The sequence below is a fragment of the Pungitius pungitius genome, chromosome 7 (genome assembly GCF_949316345.1).
Source record: "Pungitius pungitius chromosome 7, fPunPun2.1, whole genome shotgun sequence".
Taxonomy (NCBI): Eukaryota; Metazoa; Chordata; class Actinopteri; order Perciformes; family Gasterosteidae; genus Pungitius; species Pungitius pungitius.
This window is the reverse complement of record NC_084906.1, coordinates 14,955,261-14,976,175: the sequence shown is the minus strand read 5'-3', so window position 1 is coordinate 14,976,175 and position 20,915 is coordinate 14,955,261. Positions and strand designations below refer to the sequence as shown.

Below are 20,915 nucleotides of genomic sequence, written 5' to 3'. Positions count from 1 at the left end.
TTTGCTTTGCTAGTTGGGGACACGTGGTGAGCCTACAGCTGTTCGCTACCCTGAACCCTGCCAACTACCATTACCAAGAATCTGAAACCAAACACTTGGTTGTGTGAGGCTTACACTGGAAAATGTATTCCTTGTTTGTTTAAGGTTAACAATTACACAGCCATTAACATGGTGTGATTTTAACTTTCAGACATCAGAGGAAAATGCAATTCCCCCACAAAATTCAACTTTTCCGCTAAATGAAACTCAATCTATTCCCTTTGGAGAGTTTCAATAGGTTTAAAGTTAACAGCACGTCATGTGGAGGCACTTCTGCTGAAAGTCAGTGATGCATCTTATTCCCAAATAGTTCGAAAAGGGCTGGGAGGATTTAGATCACTGTCAAGATACAGTATATTTGATTTGTTCAATATTACCACTGCGAAAATCCACAGAACAGGCTGTTTTCAGAATGTCAATGTTGTGTATCATAGCCATCGTAATGCTTACAAATCCAGCTTCGGGACTCTAAGGTCTCTTCAGAATCCCGTGCACAGGGGGAAACGGATGATTCCCAGAGATATCCTGGGGATATTGGATTTCCCCGCCAGATGAAACTATTTGTGACCAACGGGTCAATTTTCTCCAGTCCGTTCACGACAGGCTTGGAATGCAGGCTCTGACATCTCTGCGCCTAAGCAGGCACATGTTCTGCTGACCAGCAAAGGCTTCACATCTAGATACGGAGAGATTGCTCTATGGCAAATTATTAACATCCCGTCTAGGTGACAGGGTCAGCTTAAGACCTGGCTCACATTTGGGGCAAATTCAACTGTGGCACCGCTGCCTGCCATCAGATTTACTGCACAAATCCACTAAAGTATTGAGATATGATGCAAGTGGTGATTAATATGTATGCGACCATAAGAAAAAAAAAAGACTGACTAATGAACTGAAATGCGCTCTGCTGTCCTGGGTCAGCCAAATGTTTGCAAAAAAATGTCCTTTAGTCAGGAATAGGTTTCAAAGATGTTGCATATTTCATTACAGAACTAGAATAATCATTTAAAACATGCGGCCAATAATAGCTGCCTACGGCTAAATCACCCAAAGATAACATTTCCAAATCGATCAGCGCTGGCAGCAGTCCAGTTTGTTCACCATTCACAAGGCATTTGTGTTCCGACTGATGTACACGGGAGCAGGCAGGCGGTTGCCTCCCATGTGTCATTCTCTGTTTCTCTCTCTGAATTGTGAAGAAAAAAAAGAAGAAGAAAAACAGGACCTTTTTTTTTTTTTTCCTCCGGAAATGAAACTACTTGCTTGTGACACCAGTGTGCATCCCAGAATTAGTTTATTGTGCCAAGTTTCATTTAATTCACTTTAAAATGAAGGGATACTTGCGGTGCTTCCTGTTTAGAAATGGCTAACGCTGAAAGGTTGACACCTGTGAACCATTGTCATGGACCGGCTTTCTGTCAGTCTTCATTTTCCACGTGTTTCTCATTTACTCTGAACCCTGGCAGATCACCACGACTTAAAATGAGTTCTTGAGCATGCCACTATTTAGCATGGTAACATAAATGTGATTTATTCAAATGCCGGGCGATAAGAGCACGGGAGGATGACATATTCCCGTTAGTGCCCTGCAGGCAGGCACAGAGACGGATCTGGCCTCGGTGGCTAAATTGTGCTTTTCTTCCTGAAAATTGGCAAGCTCTGGCTCACTAGAGGCACACTATAGTCTTGTCAATAACACAAACTGCCTGTGCCTTATTTATTTTCTTATCAGCTTTAATCAGTCTATATTGACTGTGACATCTGCGCCAAGCAACAAAAAAAAAATCCAAATGCTACCAGTTAAGATCCATGTACATATTTGTGTTGTTTTGTGTCTTATGAGCTGTAGTGTATAACGGAACATTTGTGTTTGAGGATACGTTTGACCATCTAATTTGGGGTATAGTCACACATGTTCTTTAAGAGTATAAGCTACACTGTTTATGGACAGTGTGTCTTTAGGGATCTGTATTGACCCACTGCAACACAAAATATAACACAAGCGTATGTCCACAAAGTTTGTTCGTCAGATCCTTTGCATCTTTCATGTTTTGGCCTGCGACCCTCAAGAGCCAAGTTTCCTTAAAACCGTAAAGGTGGATTTATCAACTAAAAAAATATATTAAAGAACGGTTATTTCCAGTGAAACACTGAATGATAAATGGCTGCTCACTTTAGATTTCATAGCTGACGAATGAGTGAAAGTTGAATAAAACCACTCTGGCCTTTTGCCCTCTGAACAGATAGCTGCTGGATTTGGACAGCTTTGTGACTGACTGCATCTCCGCTGAGGAGCACATTCTTCCACTTTCCTGCCCGGCTCAACTGTCGGGTAGACCGAGGGGCGTTCGCTTGTCTGGAGAAGCTGTGCTGGACTTCTGAACAAATGTGTGCGTGTGTGTGTGGGTCTGTAATGTATGTGTATTGTCCATGTCTTCCTCTCTCACTTGCTGAAACATATCCGTCCAAATTTGACAGCGCGGGGGCAGACAGCCATGTTGCAGAATTTCTGATCATTTAAATGTTCAGAGTCCTGGTTGAATAGCAGAGGTGTTAAAAAAAAAAGAAACAAGAGACACATAAAGGAAAAGATAGAGAGCATCGCGCCACATGCCTCCACATCACATAAGGGACTACCTGCCACTTTCCAGTGAAAAATAATGCTCACTTGTCAATCTTCCAAGAACCAGTCAGATAGCCGCCAGTCCCACGGAGACCTATTGAGGTGTAAGCTTTGTTTCATCTGGGGCACGCCTCAGAGGAGATCAGGACTGCATCTACAAAAACGCTTCCAAAATAGAGGGTAGGAAAAGAAAAGCACTTTGGATACAACCCATGGGCTGATGCGCTATCTTGCTTCAGGATGGAAAACAAGACATTTCCCTCATTTGCTTGAACGGAAAGAGAGAAACAAATCAGGGAGCTGTGGTGGAGAGAAACCAAGACAACTCACAGCATGCATGAAAAACACTGTTCCCCGACAGGAACGAAGATATTTGTTTAATTTGTTCTAATGATTTCATTACTACATCTCAAAACTTCAATGATACCGCATTTTCATTTGCCAATTACTGCTAATTTAAGTAAAACATTCTTTAAGCTTCTATTCAACAGCACTTTATTTCCCCTAAACCTTTTTGAAAATTAGATTTTTCACTGCCTTTATTGCTTAAGTTACTGTTTGGGGACAAATTGACCAGCACATGTTTATGTACACAAAGTTACTGCATTGTTCCAGAAAAAGCAATTCTCTGTAGTCCATAGCACAAACTATAAAGGCGTCAAGTGATTTATCCATGCTGCAACGCAAAAAAAAGAAAAACATACCCAGCAGCCTGAGGACGAGCTCTGCATATCCGTCCACACAAACATTCCAAGTGATTTTGAAATAAACTTCCTATTACAATTTCATGATGCGCAGCACTGAGGCAAGCAAAAAAAAAAAAATCTCACTTGTATTACTCTTGGAAATATTACTTTCCCACCACAAAGGATCTTTTTTCCCCTCTAAGTAAAGTAAAGAACTAATGACAATGCTCTTAACAAGCCCCGAGCAGCCGACCGTGCCTCCAGCCTGCAACGGCAGCGCTGCAAGAGATTCCGTCCCCCGAGTCGTCTTAAATGAGGAGGTTTTGTATCAGTGTATCTCATACGCAGAGCGAGATTGAATGTTTTGCAAATTATTCACAGGGATTATAAATCACAGCGATGTCAGTGTTTCCAATAATGGGAGAGGATGTCGCCTCGTTCCTTAATACAAATGACATGGAAAACAACAGCTGCAGCAATAAAACGCTCTGCCATAAAAGAAGGATAAATAAATGTAGAAAAAGGAGAAGCCGGCACTCGTCATTAAGCATGCGACACTCTCAATGTCATCTCAATGACTCGATGCCTGTTATATTGTTGTGTTTGCATGTTTCCGTCTCGTGTATTTAGTTGTCTAATTCATTTATCCATTTCATGTCTTCTTTATGTTTATCTTATTTGATTTCAATTGGTATTGATTCCATGTCTGTAAATCACTACCTCACAGTCTAGAGAAGCCTCAAGAGAGACTTGGGGTGAATGAGGGGCATTTCAGAATCTTAATATTGGTCAGTCAACAAAATGCACTGCACTATATGACAGCTTCCCTTTCCCCCAGCATACAGGTGTCGTAAAGTGACGCATTTTAATAAAGGTGTTTTAATATTAAACAGCATATTCCCTGAAATACTCAGAAAGACATATTGGCTCAAGTTTCTGGCAGATGGAAGGTTATTTATCTTTGATAAAAGTTTTAGAGAGGATTCAAGGTCCTCTTGATGGTTTTTACTTTCTCAGTATGAACTCATTTTTTTCCTTCCTGCATATTTATGTTATGCAGTAAAACATACACTATTCACATGTGCATGACAGGCTAACATGTATTTGTTGTTGTGGTGTCAACACGGCTCATTTGTTTCCTCCATTTCGCATGGAAGAGAACCATCATTTATTGGAGCATACTTAAACTGTAGACAAGAAGTAGTCCCTGTTGAGATAGTTTACAATGTTTACTGAGTTAATAGGGTCATCTTCTCCTCGACTTCTTCACTCTGTAACTTGTTAGCTTCACTTATCAGAAGCAGAGGAAAAACTTGCTCACTTTTATTCATTTGTTGAGCAGCTGACAGTCAACAAGGGCCAAAGGCAGGAGAAGAGAGGTCTGGCCCGCGTTAAACCATGAGAGTCATATCTACAGCGCATGTGTTAATATCTTCCTTGAATGGACACCGTGACAAGTGGCATTCAAATGTGATCACAGGACAGTGCTGACCACTGTGACACAAACCAGACTATATTTTTTGATCTTGATATTATCCAACGGTCACTCCCTCCCAAGGCCAGTGTCACTCTGTGTTTTCACTGCATTTTGTCATTATGCAAGGCAGCAGCGGAGATGGTTTCTACACTAAAGCCAGGTGAAAATGTGTGGTAACTGCTGCTAATGAAGGTGAAAAACAAAGACACATCAGCCACCCCTTCTCGCCTCCTCGCATTACTCTGTGTGACCCGATCCTCCTTCTTTATCTGTGTCACGTGACGTCTGCAAACACAGGTGCACATGCACAGTCCCTTAAAAACTGGCTATATTCATTACCCGGCATCATGCAGACATTTGCAACCACTGTAAAGACCAAGTTCAAATTTTGAATCTTAAAAACAACATAACCGTAGTTCCAAGTAAAGATTATTCTAAAAGGCTTTGCCTCATTGTCATCCATGGCCCGTTTTATTTGGGATTTTGCTATGATACTATTGAAGACGGATTTAATGGCTTGTGTTAACAAAAGCTGCTTGGAGTATTTACATATTGACAAATCTAAACAACAAAGAAATGAGACAAAAGAATTAACATTGAATAGTGCCACAGGAAATGGCAAGATGTAATGTATATCAACAAAGCCTGAGGAGAGCACCTTTCACTTTTAAGGTGCTGATGGCAGGTCGCCATCAGAGTTTTCATTTTAACACGCTTTTCTTTCCCTTTCAAAAAAGATGCCGCTTCCTGTTCTTCTTTGTTTTTTTGGGGGGGGGTGGGGGGTAGTTGGTATCGTTTAAGTGTCATCACTGCCTCCCACTGGGTGTAATCACCTAGTGTGATCCTATCCTAGCCAAGTAAATAGTCTGGCAGATTTTAAATACGTCCCTTCTCTCCTCTTGACTGTGTCCGCATCGTCTGTCACCTCCTTTATCTTGACCTGTCCCCCTCCCTGCCCCTGTAATGCTGCAATCAAAGCCCTTCTTTCTGCCTCATTCTTCCTGCTTGAAATCAGGATGTGTTCTACTCTCTCCTTTTCATGACACTGACTACCGTAACCAGTAACAATAAAACTCGTGTGTACTATCTAAAATGCTCCGACCGATTCCACTGATGATTACTTGTTCTTTTCTGTCTTCTTTTTATTTGTACCATCTCAACACATGTGTGCTAGGCATAGGCGTAACCACGCATCCATTGGGGGGGTCGTATCTCCCCAATATTAAGAAAGTACCAATCTGTCCCTCCCCAATATACAGCAGAAAATAATGTAAAATATATGTTCTCCGTTTATGAACCCTTTCAATGGATCGGTCTCTCGGCTCGTTGGTTCTCTCACACCGCTGCCGGGCATCTTTCTTTCCAACGTGCGCTCACTGAGCAACAAACTGGACCAACTTCAGATGCTGGTGAGGAGAGACAGAGACTTTTCTACATTCTCCGTTTTGTGCTTCACGGAGACCTGGCTCTGTGGATCGATACCGGACTCCGCGCTCCAGCTGGCGGGCTTCAAGCTGCTCAGAGCAGACCGCGACACGGAGCTCTCCGGCGAGACGGAGGGTGGAGGAATCTGCTTCTACTCCAACAGCAGCTGGTGCAATGACGTAACAGTGATCCAACAACACTGTTCTGCTGATGTGGAATCGTTTATCATTAACTGTAAACCCCTTTACTCCCCGTGAGTTTGCTTCGTTCATCCTGCTCGGTGTTTACATGCCGCAGCCGGGCAACGTGCAGGAGGCACAGCCGACACTCGCCGACCAGATATGGCGTGTGGAGCGGATTTCTAAACCATGGTTGTGCCCTTGGTGCTAGGACACATGCGTTAAATGAATTGTCAATCCACATATAGTGTATAAAGAGCTAATTCAATAAACAAACAAAATCACAAATTTGAAGAAAACATCTGGATCATTTTCTATACTGGCTCCAAATATATACGAAGAAAGTGAAATATTGTTTTTAGATAAAGGCCAAAGTGCGGGCACACTTTTACAAAAATTAAATACTAAAGGTTTTCATGACAGTGGATGAGTGCTTTCTCTGGAGATCCTGACCAGTTCAAATTCTGCAGGAATGAGTTGTTGGAGCACCCTGTCACCTGCTCGCACTGTTACAAGATTAATTTCCTAATCCCTGCTAATGCTCTCACTTGCAAACATTTTTTAAGTGGCTAGCACACGGCATGGCTGTTCTAATATTCATTGACTGCTGTCAACGCTTTCTAAATGATGTAATGGATTCTCCAAATTGACTCAGAGCAGACTACTGATACCATGTACACGATATTATAAAGGCCGCAGAATTAAGCATGGAGTATATGACCCCAATTAGCGCTTATCTCCATTACTTCGAGCACTGCAATTCCGTGAGGCGGATTTTAAACGATCATTGTCAGTCAGTAAGAGACGTCAAGGAACTTTGAGAATGACACTATCTCCTTCCGTCAACTTTATCTTGAGAGATTTGGCTTACTCGTAATAAAAAGTCATTTTTGTATGCAGAGAAATGTGGTGTTACCATGAAAGGATAAGTCAGCAGTTTCTTTTACTGAGTTGTGTTGCTGCGGAGGGTGTTGATTGGATGCAAAGGTGAAAATCTAAGATGCTGTAAAAACTAACAAACCAATATGTATTCATGAGGTTAATTACAGGAAGTGCTAAAATGCTACCTTTTCATTATCTTGCTCACTGTCAAATAGCAACTAGCACTGAAAGGTGTCATATTACAAATCACAGCCAATTATGAAGTTATTACAATGCTTTTTCTTAGGTTGTCAGGTTTGGAAACTGTTGTTCTTTATAAGTACACTAAATAATTTTGAGTCTGCTGTCAGTGAGTGTTTTTATCTACTGTGTTTCACTCTCACTGTGAATATGCTTGCATTAAGTGTATCAAGACAAAGTGAGTTGTGGGGACAGCTGTAAAGACACAGTAATGCATAGTGCTAACTGTCTGTCAACTGCAGACCATTTTTCAGTGGCTACCAGGAAAGATGCAAAATATCAGCAAATCATTTGTACAAGCAGTACTGTGTGTTTGTGATATCAGGGATAGCAATAACAAAATAATTAAACTAAATGGCCATGTAAATTGGACACATTTGTTAAATAAAGGTAAAATTGAGCAAACAGTAAATTAAATTCTAAATAGTTCTTCTCAAACTTTCGTTTATATAGCAATCTCTGATTTCTTGCCCATGCAAAATAAAGCCACTAATCATATCACGTCTTCATTGAGAGTGCACATTTAAAGGTAAATGAAACACTGATTGCGCACTGATTTACTATTGTGTTCCCCAATGGGTGTTGTTATATCACTTTCAGCCAACAAGTGGCTTGTAAACCAGCTTATGCCAAGAATCCCCAACAAGGGCAGCATTTCAATGCTGTATAATCACCTTGCTTATTATTCAGAGTAGTCTATCCACTGTTGATTAATGCCTCGGAGCAAATGTGTACAGAAGGTCCAGTTAATCTGCAGTGCTGTTTTAATCAAGTGGACCTCTGTTTTGTCCATTCGTCTAGTTTTTGTCCCACCATCCTCGCACTCTTCACATTTGCCATTATGTATTGATCAGAGCCGAGCAAGAAATTCAGCAAGAAAAAGCAATTTTTTGTTAACTTAACTGCTTTCTCCCATCCTTCCTCCGTCGAGGCGCATTGAGAACGAGAAATCCTCTGAGGATTTTATCACGCAGCGGCGACAGTGGGCACCCTTGTCAGCCGCCCTGACCCCAGCGGACCTCTGCCAGTATCGACCAAGTGACCCAGTGTACTGTTAAGGGAAAACATTTCCTGCGATCCCGGCGAGGTCCCTGTGTGGAGAGGGTGGAGGCGGGGATGTGACTGACACCGGGTGACAAACACTTTGAACTCAGACAACAGGAAATTAATGCAGGGAGCGCAGCTCCAGGCACAACACATTGCATGTGCATGCACTCTTAAATTGACACGTCCGTCCAGATGACACATGCTGATACCACGAGGCTGTGGCCTCAGTTCAACTTGTGATTCTCTGCATCTTGTTGTCTTTCAGTGCTGCTGGCGCACTGGCCACATAACGACAGACCCTGCAGATAGTGAAGCTGCCCTGCAAATACTAATGAAAGTGGCTTAGTGTTTCCATCCCACATTAAATCTCAGCATGGCATCAGCAGCACTACAAACTTAATGCAAAAAATGCGCTGCGGCGCGATGAAATGGCCCCGTTTAAAGCACAGATTGCAATCAGCCGGTGAGCAGTCTATGCCCATCAGTCATTACTTTAAAACCAAAACACCCTTCAGTGTGGGCAGTGACAGCATCTGGTTTTTGGCCTCTGGAATTTAGGTGCTTAACCTTGCATGTGCCCTATTTTTTTCCCTTTGTCCATTCGCAATTAACCTCTTTGAGATGACCCACACCTTTTAGATGAATCTTTCATTTTCCAACTCATCACACAACTACACAATATAAAGCAGAAAAAAGGCCTCCCGACGGTCCTTCCAAGTAGCTACTGAAGATCTAATTTCACTGATCTGCCAGCCACAGCTGTCAGCTATAACATTAAAGTGAGTCGTAATGCGGCTCCTACCTGATAACACCTTCAAGCTGAACAGCCCCCGATGTACTCGAGACAAAACAACCATTCAACATCTGTTGGGATCCCTCTGGCTCTGCTTTAATGCAGCTGAACAGTCCGTGTGCAGGGAGGAAATACTGTAGGTCCCCACAAGACAGACAGCACAATGAGCTTTTACCGCAATGATTGCACTGCACTATAGGCCTTTGCATCCAGTTGCAAAGTCAGGCCACAGCCCGTCATTAAAACGCCATCCCGGGAAGGACATCCGCAGTGGCGGCACGACTTGTGCTGTACATAAAGGGTGAAACTAATCAATCAGGCGGCAGCGGCTCCATAATCCATTACACTCAGCGTTATTGAAATACATTCAAATTAAAAGTCTATTTCCAGGGCCTTTGCTAGAACTTGTAATGGGCCCCATTCATAGCACTGACTGTCAATACTTTGATTGTCAGAAATAAGCTCAAAGCAATTTACCCTTCCGTATTAACAGAGAAATGTCTGGCTAGATGGAAGTGAGCCTAACATTAGACCATTTCAACATTTAAATCTATTTTTGATTGCTCGAGGTATGAAACCCCAGCTCAGATATTATTAATTGCTTGTCCTCCTCTTTTGAGTCAACATAATGCGTTTCCCATCTTATCTGCATGTGGTCCATTGAATCTGAGATGTGATTTACATGATTGGCAAGACTTCTGATTGATACATGTATGACATCAGACATAAGGAAACGGTTGCACTGCACGGTTGCTCTCTTCCCTAGCAACACCGTACCACGTCCAAAAAGGTTCTGTTTTCAGGATGATTCGCCATATGATACAAAAACTGTGTTGAAATCACGATCATATTAACCTCACATACCTTGGTTTAAGAAGATCGCCTATGTTTCTATATCTTGACAATTGGTTTAATTGCAGACTTTCAGGGAAATCTATATTTATAATATAGTCAAGCGACAGACCGGTGCTGTTGGCTGATACTGCAGCCCATGAAATTAACTGTTGATATGAATAAAAAAAGCTCCATGATTCCTTGATATGCATTCTCATTTTAATAAAAATGAAATCAGATTAGATCTCACAACACTTCACTCATGCTATATTGAAAGTGACCTGCAGTTCAGTAGACATTAAATTATACAGCATACAGTATATTCCTCGCTTTGTTTTCTCATATGGATCTGTCCATCCCTGTTTCATTGCTTTTGGTAGCGGTATGAAGGCATTTGACCATGTGAACTAGGTGATCATTCCGTTAATAAAAACAAACCTAAATCCAAGTCAGTTCATAACCGGGTGGAACACTTACCCGTACATACTATATCTGCCTGTGCAGGCAGGTCTTTCACTTTCTCTTTTACCCGAGAAGACAAGTGGATCAAGCCTTATACTTCAGAGTCCTAACAAACTAAATAGATGGACAGGCCAATGAAAACACGAAGGCAACGGAAGCAATATGACAAAGATCAACGTCAAAAAGCAAAGAAAAGTTCTCCGAGCTGTAGGCTTGCTCACTGTTGCCGAGACCCTGTGGGACCACTTGGCCAGGATTACCATAGCAAGGTTCCTCCTGCAAAGGCCCTCTGAATCCTAATGAGAATACATTCCAACAGAGACATTCATAAAATATCTTATATCTTGTCTTCTTTTCACTTTTGCCATCAGCAAGGAAACTCTAGATCAATATTCAGTCGCACGGCACAACTGTATTCAAGGTTTCAACTGTTTTCCCTCTTCCCATCAATTATAAACAATACTGGGCCCATTGGCGTCTATATGGATCTCATTTATGTCCCGCTGTGAATGCTCGTGGTTTGCAGGCGAGGGAGATTAATGCTTTGATCTCATGGCCAATGTCCAATCAATACATCGCAACGCCTTAATAATTTTAAATAGAAACTAAAATTCATCATGTATAAAGTTTTGCACACAGATTTCTCCAACAATTTCCATTTACTTTAGCATGCACTTGACCTTTGAGCAAATCATTCATGTTTTATTTCTACAGCATGAGAGCAGGTTTTAGGTGTCATTGATTCTCTTTTATTTGACGAATCCACAGACAAGATGCATTGTAGCAACCAGAGGAAATTGGAAGTGCAAGTGACCTTCAATTATTTCTTTTTGTTCTGAGCGGGGGGCTTCTGATCAGAACTTGATATGCGTTCTTCATTCACATGATTCTCCATGTGATTGTGAGTTGTTTTTAATATTTTTATGAATAATTAAAAACGTCACCTGATCTAATGAAGGCTGTCAGTGAAGAGAGGGATCAGGCCGGGCCTCAGCATTTTGCTCTCTGACTTTTATAGGGGAAAAGGCTGCTGACATTGATTACCGATCCTTTGATTTTCCAAAGGACAGTCTCTCTTTTCATCTACACTGCAACAGGAACAACAATATCTCCCTGAGAGGAAAAGTAACACATTTCTGTTGTGTTTGTTTAAATGTAGATGTCTGAGATAGCTGCTGCACGTGCATTTTCTTTTGCTGAACTTCTTACACTAACGTGGGTGCTTTAAGTGTAAAAAATAGTATTTACTCATAAGAATGAGAAGTTCTTGCTGAATGGAGATGTAGATGCTGTCTTACACTTACCACTGCTTGGTAAGTCACCTCTATTGTTCTACAGAAGCTTGTACACGGCAGGAGACCCCGTAGTTATTGCTTGAGGCTTCCCTCCAGCGGGAGCCAACGAGTTTATCAGACAGTCTCTCATTGCTGGGTTGGATAGAACAAAGTAAACATGGTGCATGGCGCCTATTTACTGAGAAACAAGGCGACGACGCGTAGCATTACGTCGGGCTGTCACAGGCTATTTGATATTTCTGAGGCGTAATGTCTCGTACACATCTAGTTAGAAATAGCTGACTAGAATAGAACAAGTGTCTGTGTGTAGGTGCAACTTATTTGTGCTCATCCGATTGACTTCACGCTTGCTGAGAATCCAAGTGAGTGGAAGCTCTTCAAATACAGAACGTGTTTATTCGTAGTATGTTGTGTTCAGAGTCGCATGAAATAAATCATATTTCGTCTTACTGGATAAGTCACATCTTTGTTTTGTGTGTGTTAACCACAACCGGCACTGGATTGATTGTACCGAAATAAATGACATTTTTTCTTTGAGTGCTGCGTTTCCTTTGATGTCCATCGAGTATTGTTATGAAGGGGCGGGCGAAAAGGGCTTGCTAAGACAAAGATAAGATAAAGAAGTCCTGGAATGGATTGCGGTTTGGCGGGACCTGGAAGTTGGGAGCAACAACCACAAACACTTTAATAAGGAAATAATGCATTGAATATGCATTACATATATTTCCTCTATGGTCTACCTGGATTCTGGTTATTTCCTTCTTCTCATTTGAACAGACATATGAGGCATGGAGGAAATTGAAATGTGTAAGTGTTTTTGATCTGATTCGTCTTTTCAAATAAAAGATTTAATACTCACAGTCCCTCTATTTACCCTCGAGTAGCTTAGACTTAAATATTTGTAAACTGACACTTCAAAGTGTACATGTCTACATGCATAACGTGCAATACTCTGTTAATCTTGCAGGCTTTTTCAGGATCGAACCATCCTCGTATTTTTGTTAGGATGTGTCTTTTTCGGATTACAAAGGCTTCTGCAGGTCTCACCTTCAAACCCAGTCAGAAGAATTAGCTGTTCCCCCTTGAGGTAAATTAGAACTCTGTACACTGGCTGCGAACGGTTTGTTTCATCTCTTTTTTTTTTCCGGAGCCAGTCACTCTCATCCCTTTTTTATTTGAAATCCTGCATCTGGTAATTTCATAATTATGGGAGGGAATTATAAGGAAGGCAGCTGGAGCTGCAGGTTAATTGGATTTTTCACCTCGACGAAACTGGATCTAAGTCGCCCATGGGCCGCAAAGCTGCACATTTGAAGTTGGGGACAGGACAAAAGAGGCTGTGGAAAGAAAAGAATGAGCCGTTGAAGGGTCCCCTTTGACCACAAGAGTTTGGAAAGTTACTTTTGCACTGCCAGTTACCGTTTGTGGCTTGAGAGGTTTTCCTTTGCTTGTTCCCAATCGCTTTCATCCCTGTTGATGGCATCTATAATTGGCGCCGTGTTCCATTCACAGGACTCATTGCAGAAGTTGCTTTTGCAGCCACTATTGATTACTTCTCAGGAATACCAAAGGGTTTGAAATTGAACTTCTTACATTTAACTTTGAACAAATACAGCAATGTAGCCCCTGCAAAGACAACCAATCCCCTCTATCATTTTAATCAATAACTGCACTTTGATTTTAGACCGTTTAAAAAATAAGCATGTGTTTTTGATGTGGGGATGTAGACTAAAAATGTTATGCAGTGGGGAGGGTGTGAACACAATTCATATCTAAATCAGTTCATTAAATTGTGATTAAAATACCAAACGCTTAAGAAGAATATCTTCTGCTTTGTGTCTCTGAGAGGACGCACAAATATATGCAAACACCTATGAAATATTTAATCAACAGGAAGAACCTCATCTTTCATTCAATTGCATCATATAGTATGAAAATCCCTTTGGATCCTTAAAATTACCTCCGATCCAACAATCACTCATGCCTCCGTTTGGTCAACAATACATCCATCTTTGGACCTTTCACCACCATTCTGCTGACAGCATTCTTTACCTTGGTTTCCAGGGGGCCGGCCTGCTCCTCGGTGGGAGCAGCCGAGCTCTGAGCCCCTCGGCTCCTGGCCTACTTCTGAATCAATGTTTGACAAAGGGCGAGTCTCTCCCCGAGCAGGAGACGGGGAATTAGAAAGGCTTTTGCCTGGCGATGAGGCCTCACGCAAAGCTAGAGGCTGCCGAGTCCACAACCCGTGTCACAGACAAATAGCCAATCCCAGCTCATATTTCCCAGTCCTTAAATAAGGAAAATAAACCTGCTTACCAGCCACGTTTATCCTCGTCTTAGGTCACAGTGTTGGAGGGGTGAGGATAGGATTATTTGTTTGTCTATATTTGTGGAAAGTGACTGTGTGCTATTGGTGTAGAATTGTTACATTTTGCTGTTAATGTGGACTTCACACCACAGTTTTTTTTTTTTTTTTCAATGATAGTAAAACAGAGAGTGAAGGACAATAGCAACTATTGTGATTTGTGCTCTAAGGAACAATGGACAAAGACAAATTATAACACAACTTTAACAGTATTTTTTGTCTGCTCTTTCAGAACAATCGACAATGGACCAACTATTATTTAACATTTGTAAATAAAAGATGTATATAGAAAATAAAATAGCATATTTCAACTTTTGGACTCTCTCACACAGATAAAATGGTGCTTGGTGGAGCAGCAATTCAGAGTGAAAATCAATATAATTTTTCCCTTATTACTATGCACGTCATTATGTCTGCCATTTGAACAGTCAACAATCACTTCAACACCTGATTCCTAACTGACTTTCAAGGGGTCTGTACAGGAGATCACAAAAAAAAAAAAGATAATTCTTCTCTGACAATTTGTACTCAGATAATTGCGCCTAATGTCACGTAATTGTGGAAAAAGTCAAAACAACACGGAGCCCACGCAGGAATATGTGCACCGGCTCGGAAATAAAGTGCATTTCTGCTCGGTTCTGAGTAATTTCCTTCAATGCCAAATGGCAAACAGTGCAATTTCCAGCTACCCCGCTGAGTAGCTGTCAGTCCGCCTCAACCGGTGTTAAATTAAAAGGGTTTGTAAATTAGCATTACCTGAAGGCCTACACCGTACAGGAAGTGAATGTGCGCTCCATCTGGAGACATCAATTAGTCCAAATACGTGTCGTATTCCAACGTATGATGTGGAATATATTTCTACATCCGCAGCCAAGTGTAACCTTGACCCCTTGTTAGTTCCACGGACGCAATTCCACTCCCACAAAAGGCATTGAAGCGGACACCTCACAAGATTTCTGTCGTGCCGGGGTTGTTAATGGTGCCAGGACTACTGCTCGTTCAATAATATACTAAGTGGACAATGCTGTGAACCAGTGTCGTTTCCCAACCTTTATTAGTGTTACAACCACACAGAGGAACATTTACAAAGCAATTTTCCTACCTGAGTTTCTCATCTTTGAATCACATGGACAGATTTGGCTTCGCTAACACATACGGTGAAATGAGCTCTCTCTACTCTGCAGCGCTTGTATAAAAAGCAGAACAATAAGCAATAAATGCCCCAGAAAATAATTCACCATTTTGACCTCTTAGGTGCTGTGGACTTACTTATAACCTGAGTCAAAAGTGTCTTTTGTCCATAGCAAAATAATTGAACCTCTTTTTTTTAGTTTTTCTCAAATAGTACTTAAATCACAAACCATTAAAAAGCAACTGGCATTTGACAAAACTTCTCACATTTATTTTATTTGTTATACAAGTGTTGAACTTTACATCAGTCTTAAGTGATGAACCTCTTGGTAACAGGTTTACATAAAAAAACATGAGCTACATTACATCATGTATACCAGTGCTGGAAAATATTCACACATTTCCCCATTTATTTTTTGGAAAGATTTTTAATAAATAAAATGTCCAAACCCAAGCGGAAGAACTACATTTATGATAGAAACCTTTTTGTCAAAAGCTCATCACTCTGCCGTGACGGTTTAAAAGATCTATTCCATTCAGATTTACACAAAGAAATGTGCAATGCATGAATCGCTATAACTGGGAATTTGCATTCCATTCCTATTGAAGCTGATGCCACTTTGGAAAAATCATATAGACATATTTAAATGCGCGACCAATGGAACTCAGTAAGCAAAAATAAAAAACACTGTTCACGAGTGGAAGAAAGTGATAACGCATCAATTTGTTGAATCCTCCTTTCTTTTCATAAAACCTTTACGTTCAAACACACACAAAGGAAGTGTTGAACCATAAACACACTGTATAACATATGTGCAACTTCTACACAATAGTTTTTCCAAACGTTAAATTTTGAATTAAAAGGTTTCTTCATATTAACGTTTTTTTCCAGGATTTTTTATTTTACACTAGCAATACAACAAAATATATATTTTAGCCATTTTCCTCTACAACAGTTCATTGTACAGTTGAGAAAATATAAGGCCAGGGGCTTGATTGCTAGTGGTTATACAATCCGAACTTCAAGGTGGAGGAGTGACGCCGAGCAACCAGGAGCTTCTGTTCCTTTTCTGACAGTCTGATCGGGAACATTTTACAGTCCACCTCCTGGTCCAGGGTGGTGTTTTGTTTACAATAATAATAATAATTAAAAAAAAACAGGCTTCAACAAGGATGTTGGAGAGTGTATGTACAACCTTTTGACCGAGAAATTGCTGATATGATGGAGCCAGTAATGTTATTTTTTTTTCTGTCTTTTTTAAATTTTTTAATATTTTTTTTTACCTTTTCGTACCTTCAACTTTTCTAAATGTTTCAACAGCAGCAGCACATTTAAATACATAGTTGGCTTGTCTCTTAAAATTGAAATTTTACTCTGCATTTTATGTACAGTCTCATTTAAAACTTTGCACTGCCATCGCTGTGCATGGAGCCCCCGGTGGTCTGCGGGGAAGGTAGGAAGATGTCTGTGGGCACGGAGATCGCAATGCAGCTAGAGGAAGAGGGTTTGTAAATGCCTAGTGTGTGTGTGTGTGTGTGTGTGTGTGTGACGGGGCTTCTCGGCTGTCTTCAAAAATAAAACGATCACTTCCCAACCATTCATTTGGCGCGTCCTTCAAGGGGTCAGGGGCTGCAAAAGGGGCAATAGGAGGGGGGGGTTTTGTGACGATTTAAACACCCCAAATTTAAAGGCTTGTCACCAACTGCATCTGTCCTTCCCGTACGTCGCCATCAGGGCAGCAGCCATCTTTAGCGATGGGAATAATGTAGCCATCGCTGCCCCCTCGGCCAATCTGGTAATAGGCCTGGAGCTGGTGGCCGGCCCCTAGGTTAGGCATGCTCTTGTAGTAAACGTCCTCATTCTCGCCCCCCTTGCAGGGCGACAGCTCCTCCACCCCGTCGGGACTGCTCTCGGGGTACGGAGAGTCCCTCAGATTGGGCATGCTCGTGTACAAGGAGTCTCTGTTTGGGGACTGCAGACTATCATCGGGGTTGGTGGGTGTCAGTTGGCCGTCAAAGGTTTCAACTCCCCCATCGGTCCTCACCTTCTTCTGGGGTGCGTACAGAAGCGAGTGAGTCCGCTGGGGGATCAGCGGCGCCTCCAACTCCTGCTGATGGTGCAGCTCAAGACCCACGGTGTCGCCCACGTGCACCAGAGAGGAAGCGTCGGCCACGATCGCGTCGTCTTCGCTGCTGCTGCCGCCGCCGCCGCCGCCTACCACCGTCACCTTGGGCGGAGCCCGCTCCGTGTGGTGGTGGCGGTGGTGGTACAGCGGGGGCTGCTGATGGTGGGGTGGGTGATGTAAGCTGTGGTGCTGCAGCTGCTGTTGCTGCTGTTGTTGTTGTTGTTGTTGTTGCTGCTGCTGCTGATGGTGGTGGCTTTTGTTACAGGCACGCAGGTTGTTGTGTACTAGCTCAGAGATGATCATTTTCTCAAAGGCAGCATCGTCCAGGCTGAGGCCGCAGTCTACCACCTGCACGCTGTCGCCAAAGTCCCCGTTGCGGAGTGAGTAGCTATTATTAAAGTTACCATTTAGCGGTAGAGTATCCATTGCACTTGTATCCCTCACCACATTGTTCAGTGAGTGCCCTGGAAAGAGGGGGACATGTGGGGGGGATGATACATTAGTCAACAGCATTGACCATGATACAGAAGGAGCAAAAGTGAGTTTAATGCTGTTTAGGATGCTGTTTCACATAGAAACTCAAAAGAAAACAAGCCATGCTGTAAATGTGTTAGTTAGGCACAGTTATATAGATGTAGATACATACACATATACATACATACTTATATGTATATACACATATACTATGTGTATATACATATAGACAGTGCCAGTCAAAAGTTGACACATTTTCCCATTCAATGAGAAAGTGTTTTTTGACCTGTACTGTACATACATATGTGTATGTATATATACAGTATATATATGTGCAATAAGAAATCATTTTATTTTCTCACATGTATTATATGTATGTACATTTTGACTGCCGCTTTTTCAAATGGCTTCATAATAAGCAGAGCACTGTGTGTTTTAGTCCGCCACAAAAGTGACAACAAAAGGAAAAAGCTCCCAAACAACATTAGACACGTACTGGAACACTAATCACCATCACAGCACACGGGGCAAAAGGAGGTGTCCACAAGAATGAAGCCATGAACGGGCAAGCTACAACACTTAAAGGTCGTCTAGCAACTAATAGGTCGGATGTGCCGAGGGAAGGAAAAAAAAGACAGAGATGGGAAAAGATGACAAAGACAGAGAGGGGAAGTAGTCGTGTATCAACATGGGACAGCCATCTTTGTTCTCACTACAAGGGGAGCCCACAAGCAGCACTCCACCATCACCACACACAGCAGGTGAAAAGACTCACTTTAGACAACTCACATCATGTCTGTCTGCTCAGGCTATCTGGTCTAAGAGCAGCTGATGTACAAAAGAAAAGTAAAATGATTTATTGTAACATGAAGAAGAATCACTCAAAGGAACAACAAAACGTAAAGCAAAAGTCTCAACTGCAAAATTAGCGAGAGCAAGGGTTCAGCAAATGAAACGAAAAAGCATTAAACAGCTTTTACTTTAGTGACGTTTTTGTGTCGGTACACTTTCTGTCCGTTAGTTGGCAGCCTGTGTAGCCAAAGCTGTCAAAGGTCAGAGCTCGCCCGCAGCCCGGCACTCGGCATCCGTCACAGTGACAGTTCCCAGTGAGACCCCGGTCACTAGCAGACCAGCTCAAGAATAACACAGCCGCTGCAGAGGTCATCTTTGGAATTTCTCAACGCATGGAGGTCATGGAAAACAGCACAACTAAGGATAAATATTAGCTACGGCGTGATTGAGAGAGGAGATAAGGGAAAAATGTGCCCTGCTATGACTAACACACCTCCCTTGAAGGACAAAGATTAACAGAAAATTAAGATGAAAAACGAATAGAATATTTCACAGCAACGTTTGTCTTTGTCCCAAATTTATGTGGGAGTGATTTTGATCGTATAGGAGGCGCAGTTTTCACAGAGGCTGTTTAAAAGGAAGATAAATGACAAGAAAGTCGTGGGAAAAGAAATAGAGGAACAGCTGCTGCCATGACATCCATGTGTTTGGGCCTATAGGAGGCAATTTAGTGTCCGGACAGGTGCTGCCCGGAGAGGTGTGAGGGGAATACTACGGGACACCGAGACTGCCGAATGCCACGCGAGGAAAAGACATTTGGGGAGAAAAGAAAAGAAGGAAGAAAAAAGAAAAAAAAAAGACAGCTCTATAAATGCTTCTTTCTGCCAGAAAATATGATGCATTTTGGTCGGATAAAATCCCAAATCAAGCAGAAGAGAGAAGCAAAGCAAAGGGCATTTGTGATAAAGCTTTCAAATCTGGAGGATTTCTTCAAATGATGAGATGAATCTTTTTATTTCTTTTCAGATTAGAGTAGAATTTGGGTGGATCATTTTTTGAACCACTTGCTCACTGAGTGTGTGTTAATGGCCTAAAGTAAACCAAGTGATAGTGCTGGGGTTTTGGTTGATTTTAATAAGCATGCTGAAAAGAATTTACATTTGATAGGCAAAGTTAAGAGTTACTCCCATACTTGTCTCTCTGAAGGTCACTAGAGGGAAGCGTAGGGGAAAAGCACAAAACATGACAAAAGATGCCATTTCAGTTTAAAGATATCATAGCACACACAATTGCAACAGTGGTATGCTTAAATGGCACGTGCAATTGAGATATAGTAACTTTTCATTTGTTTTAATATATCAGCTATTATCAAATATGTCTATACAATGTAATGCCACAGTTCCATTAAGCGGATCAGTATTAAGCATAGGTTTAGATCTCACTGCAACACCCTTTAATGGGAAAGCTCCCTCTAAAACACACAAAAAGTAACAAAGCACCTGACAAATTCAGCAGCATAAATTTCAATAGTCATGGAGCTGAAACAACATCTTCGGGTCAACGCCTCTGTCTACATTATCTCAAGGCCCGAGCATGTAGTATCTCTTCCCCATCTTAATCGTCATGTCCCCGCTCAGAGTTTGGATAAGAGAGATATAAGAGGGGGGGGGGGGGGGGGTGGGTCGAGACGAGCCACTAAATAGCCTCTGCGCTACATGAAAACATGTGTGCACAGTATGCACTGTACCGAGCATTGGGGAGACAACGATTCAGAAAGGAAAGGCGATACTGCGGAACATCCTGCTCTTCGTTTAGCCTCGACTAAAGAGACAAAGCGGGAGAGGAACAAAGGAGGCAAAGAGAGGAGAAAAGCCTAAATGCCGGACAAAAAGTATTAAGTAAGCGCACCTGGCGAGTTAAACACTGGAGCCGTGGGGGTGTTACACACGACTGTCTCTGCCAGTAAGGTGTTATAAGGGTTGTTAGTGCCTTGTGGTCGAAGAAGAGGATTTGTTAGTAGATAATTCCCGGTCATTCCTGGAGTG

At 42.0% G+C, this 20,915-nt stretch overlaps 1 protein-coding gene across 24 annotated transcripts in view; it reads right to left on the bottom strand.

Moving 5' to 3' along the window:
• Nucleotides 1-15,379: 15,379 nt before the first annotated feature.
• Nucleotides 15,380-20,915, bottom strand: part of adgrl2a (adhesion G protein-coupled receptor L2a) — an 86,315-nt gene continuing 80,779 nt past the window's right edge. For 9 of the 24 annotated variants that reach the window (XM_037470532.2, XM_037470536.2, XM_037470534.2 and 6 more), the window contains 3 exons: nt 20,779-20,907; nt 20,063-20,080; nt 15,380-18,068 (listed from right to left, as the gene is read on the bottom strand). In XM_037470532.2, coding sequence (XP_037326429.2) covers nt 17,164-18,068; nt 20,063-20,080; nt 20,779-20,907 — 1,052 coding nt within the window. In that variant the 3' untranslated portion in view covers nt 15,380-17,163. The other 15 variants (XM_037470541.2, XM_037470542.2, XM_037470543.2 and 12 more) reach the window with 7 other exon arrangements.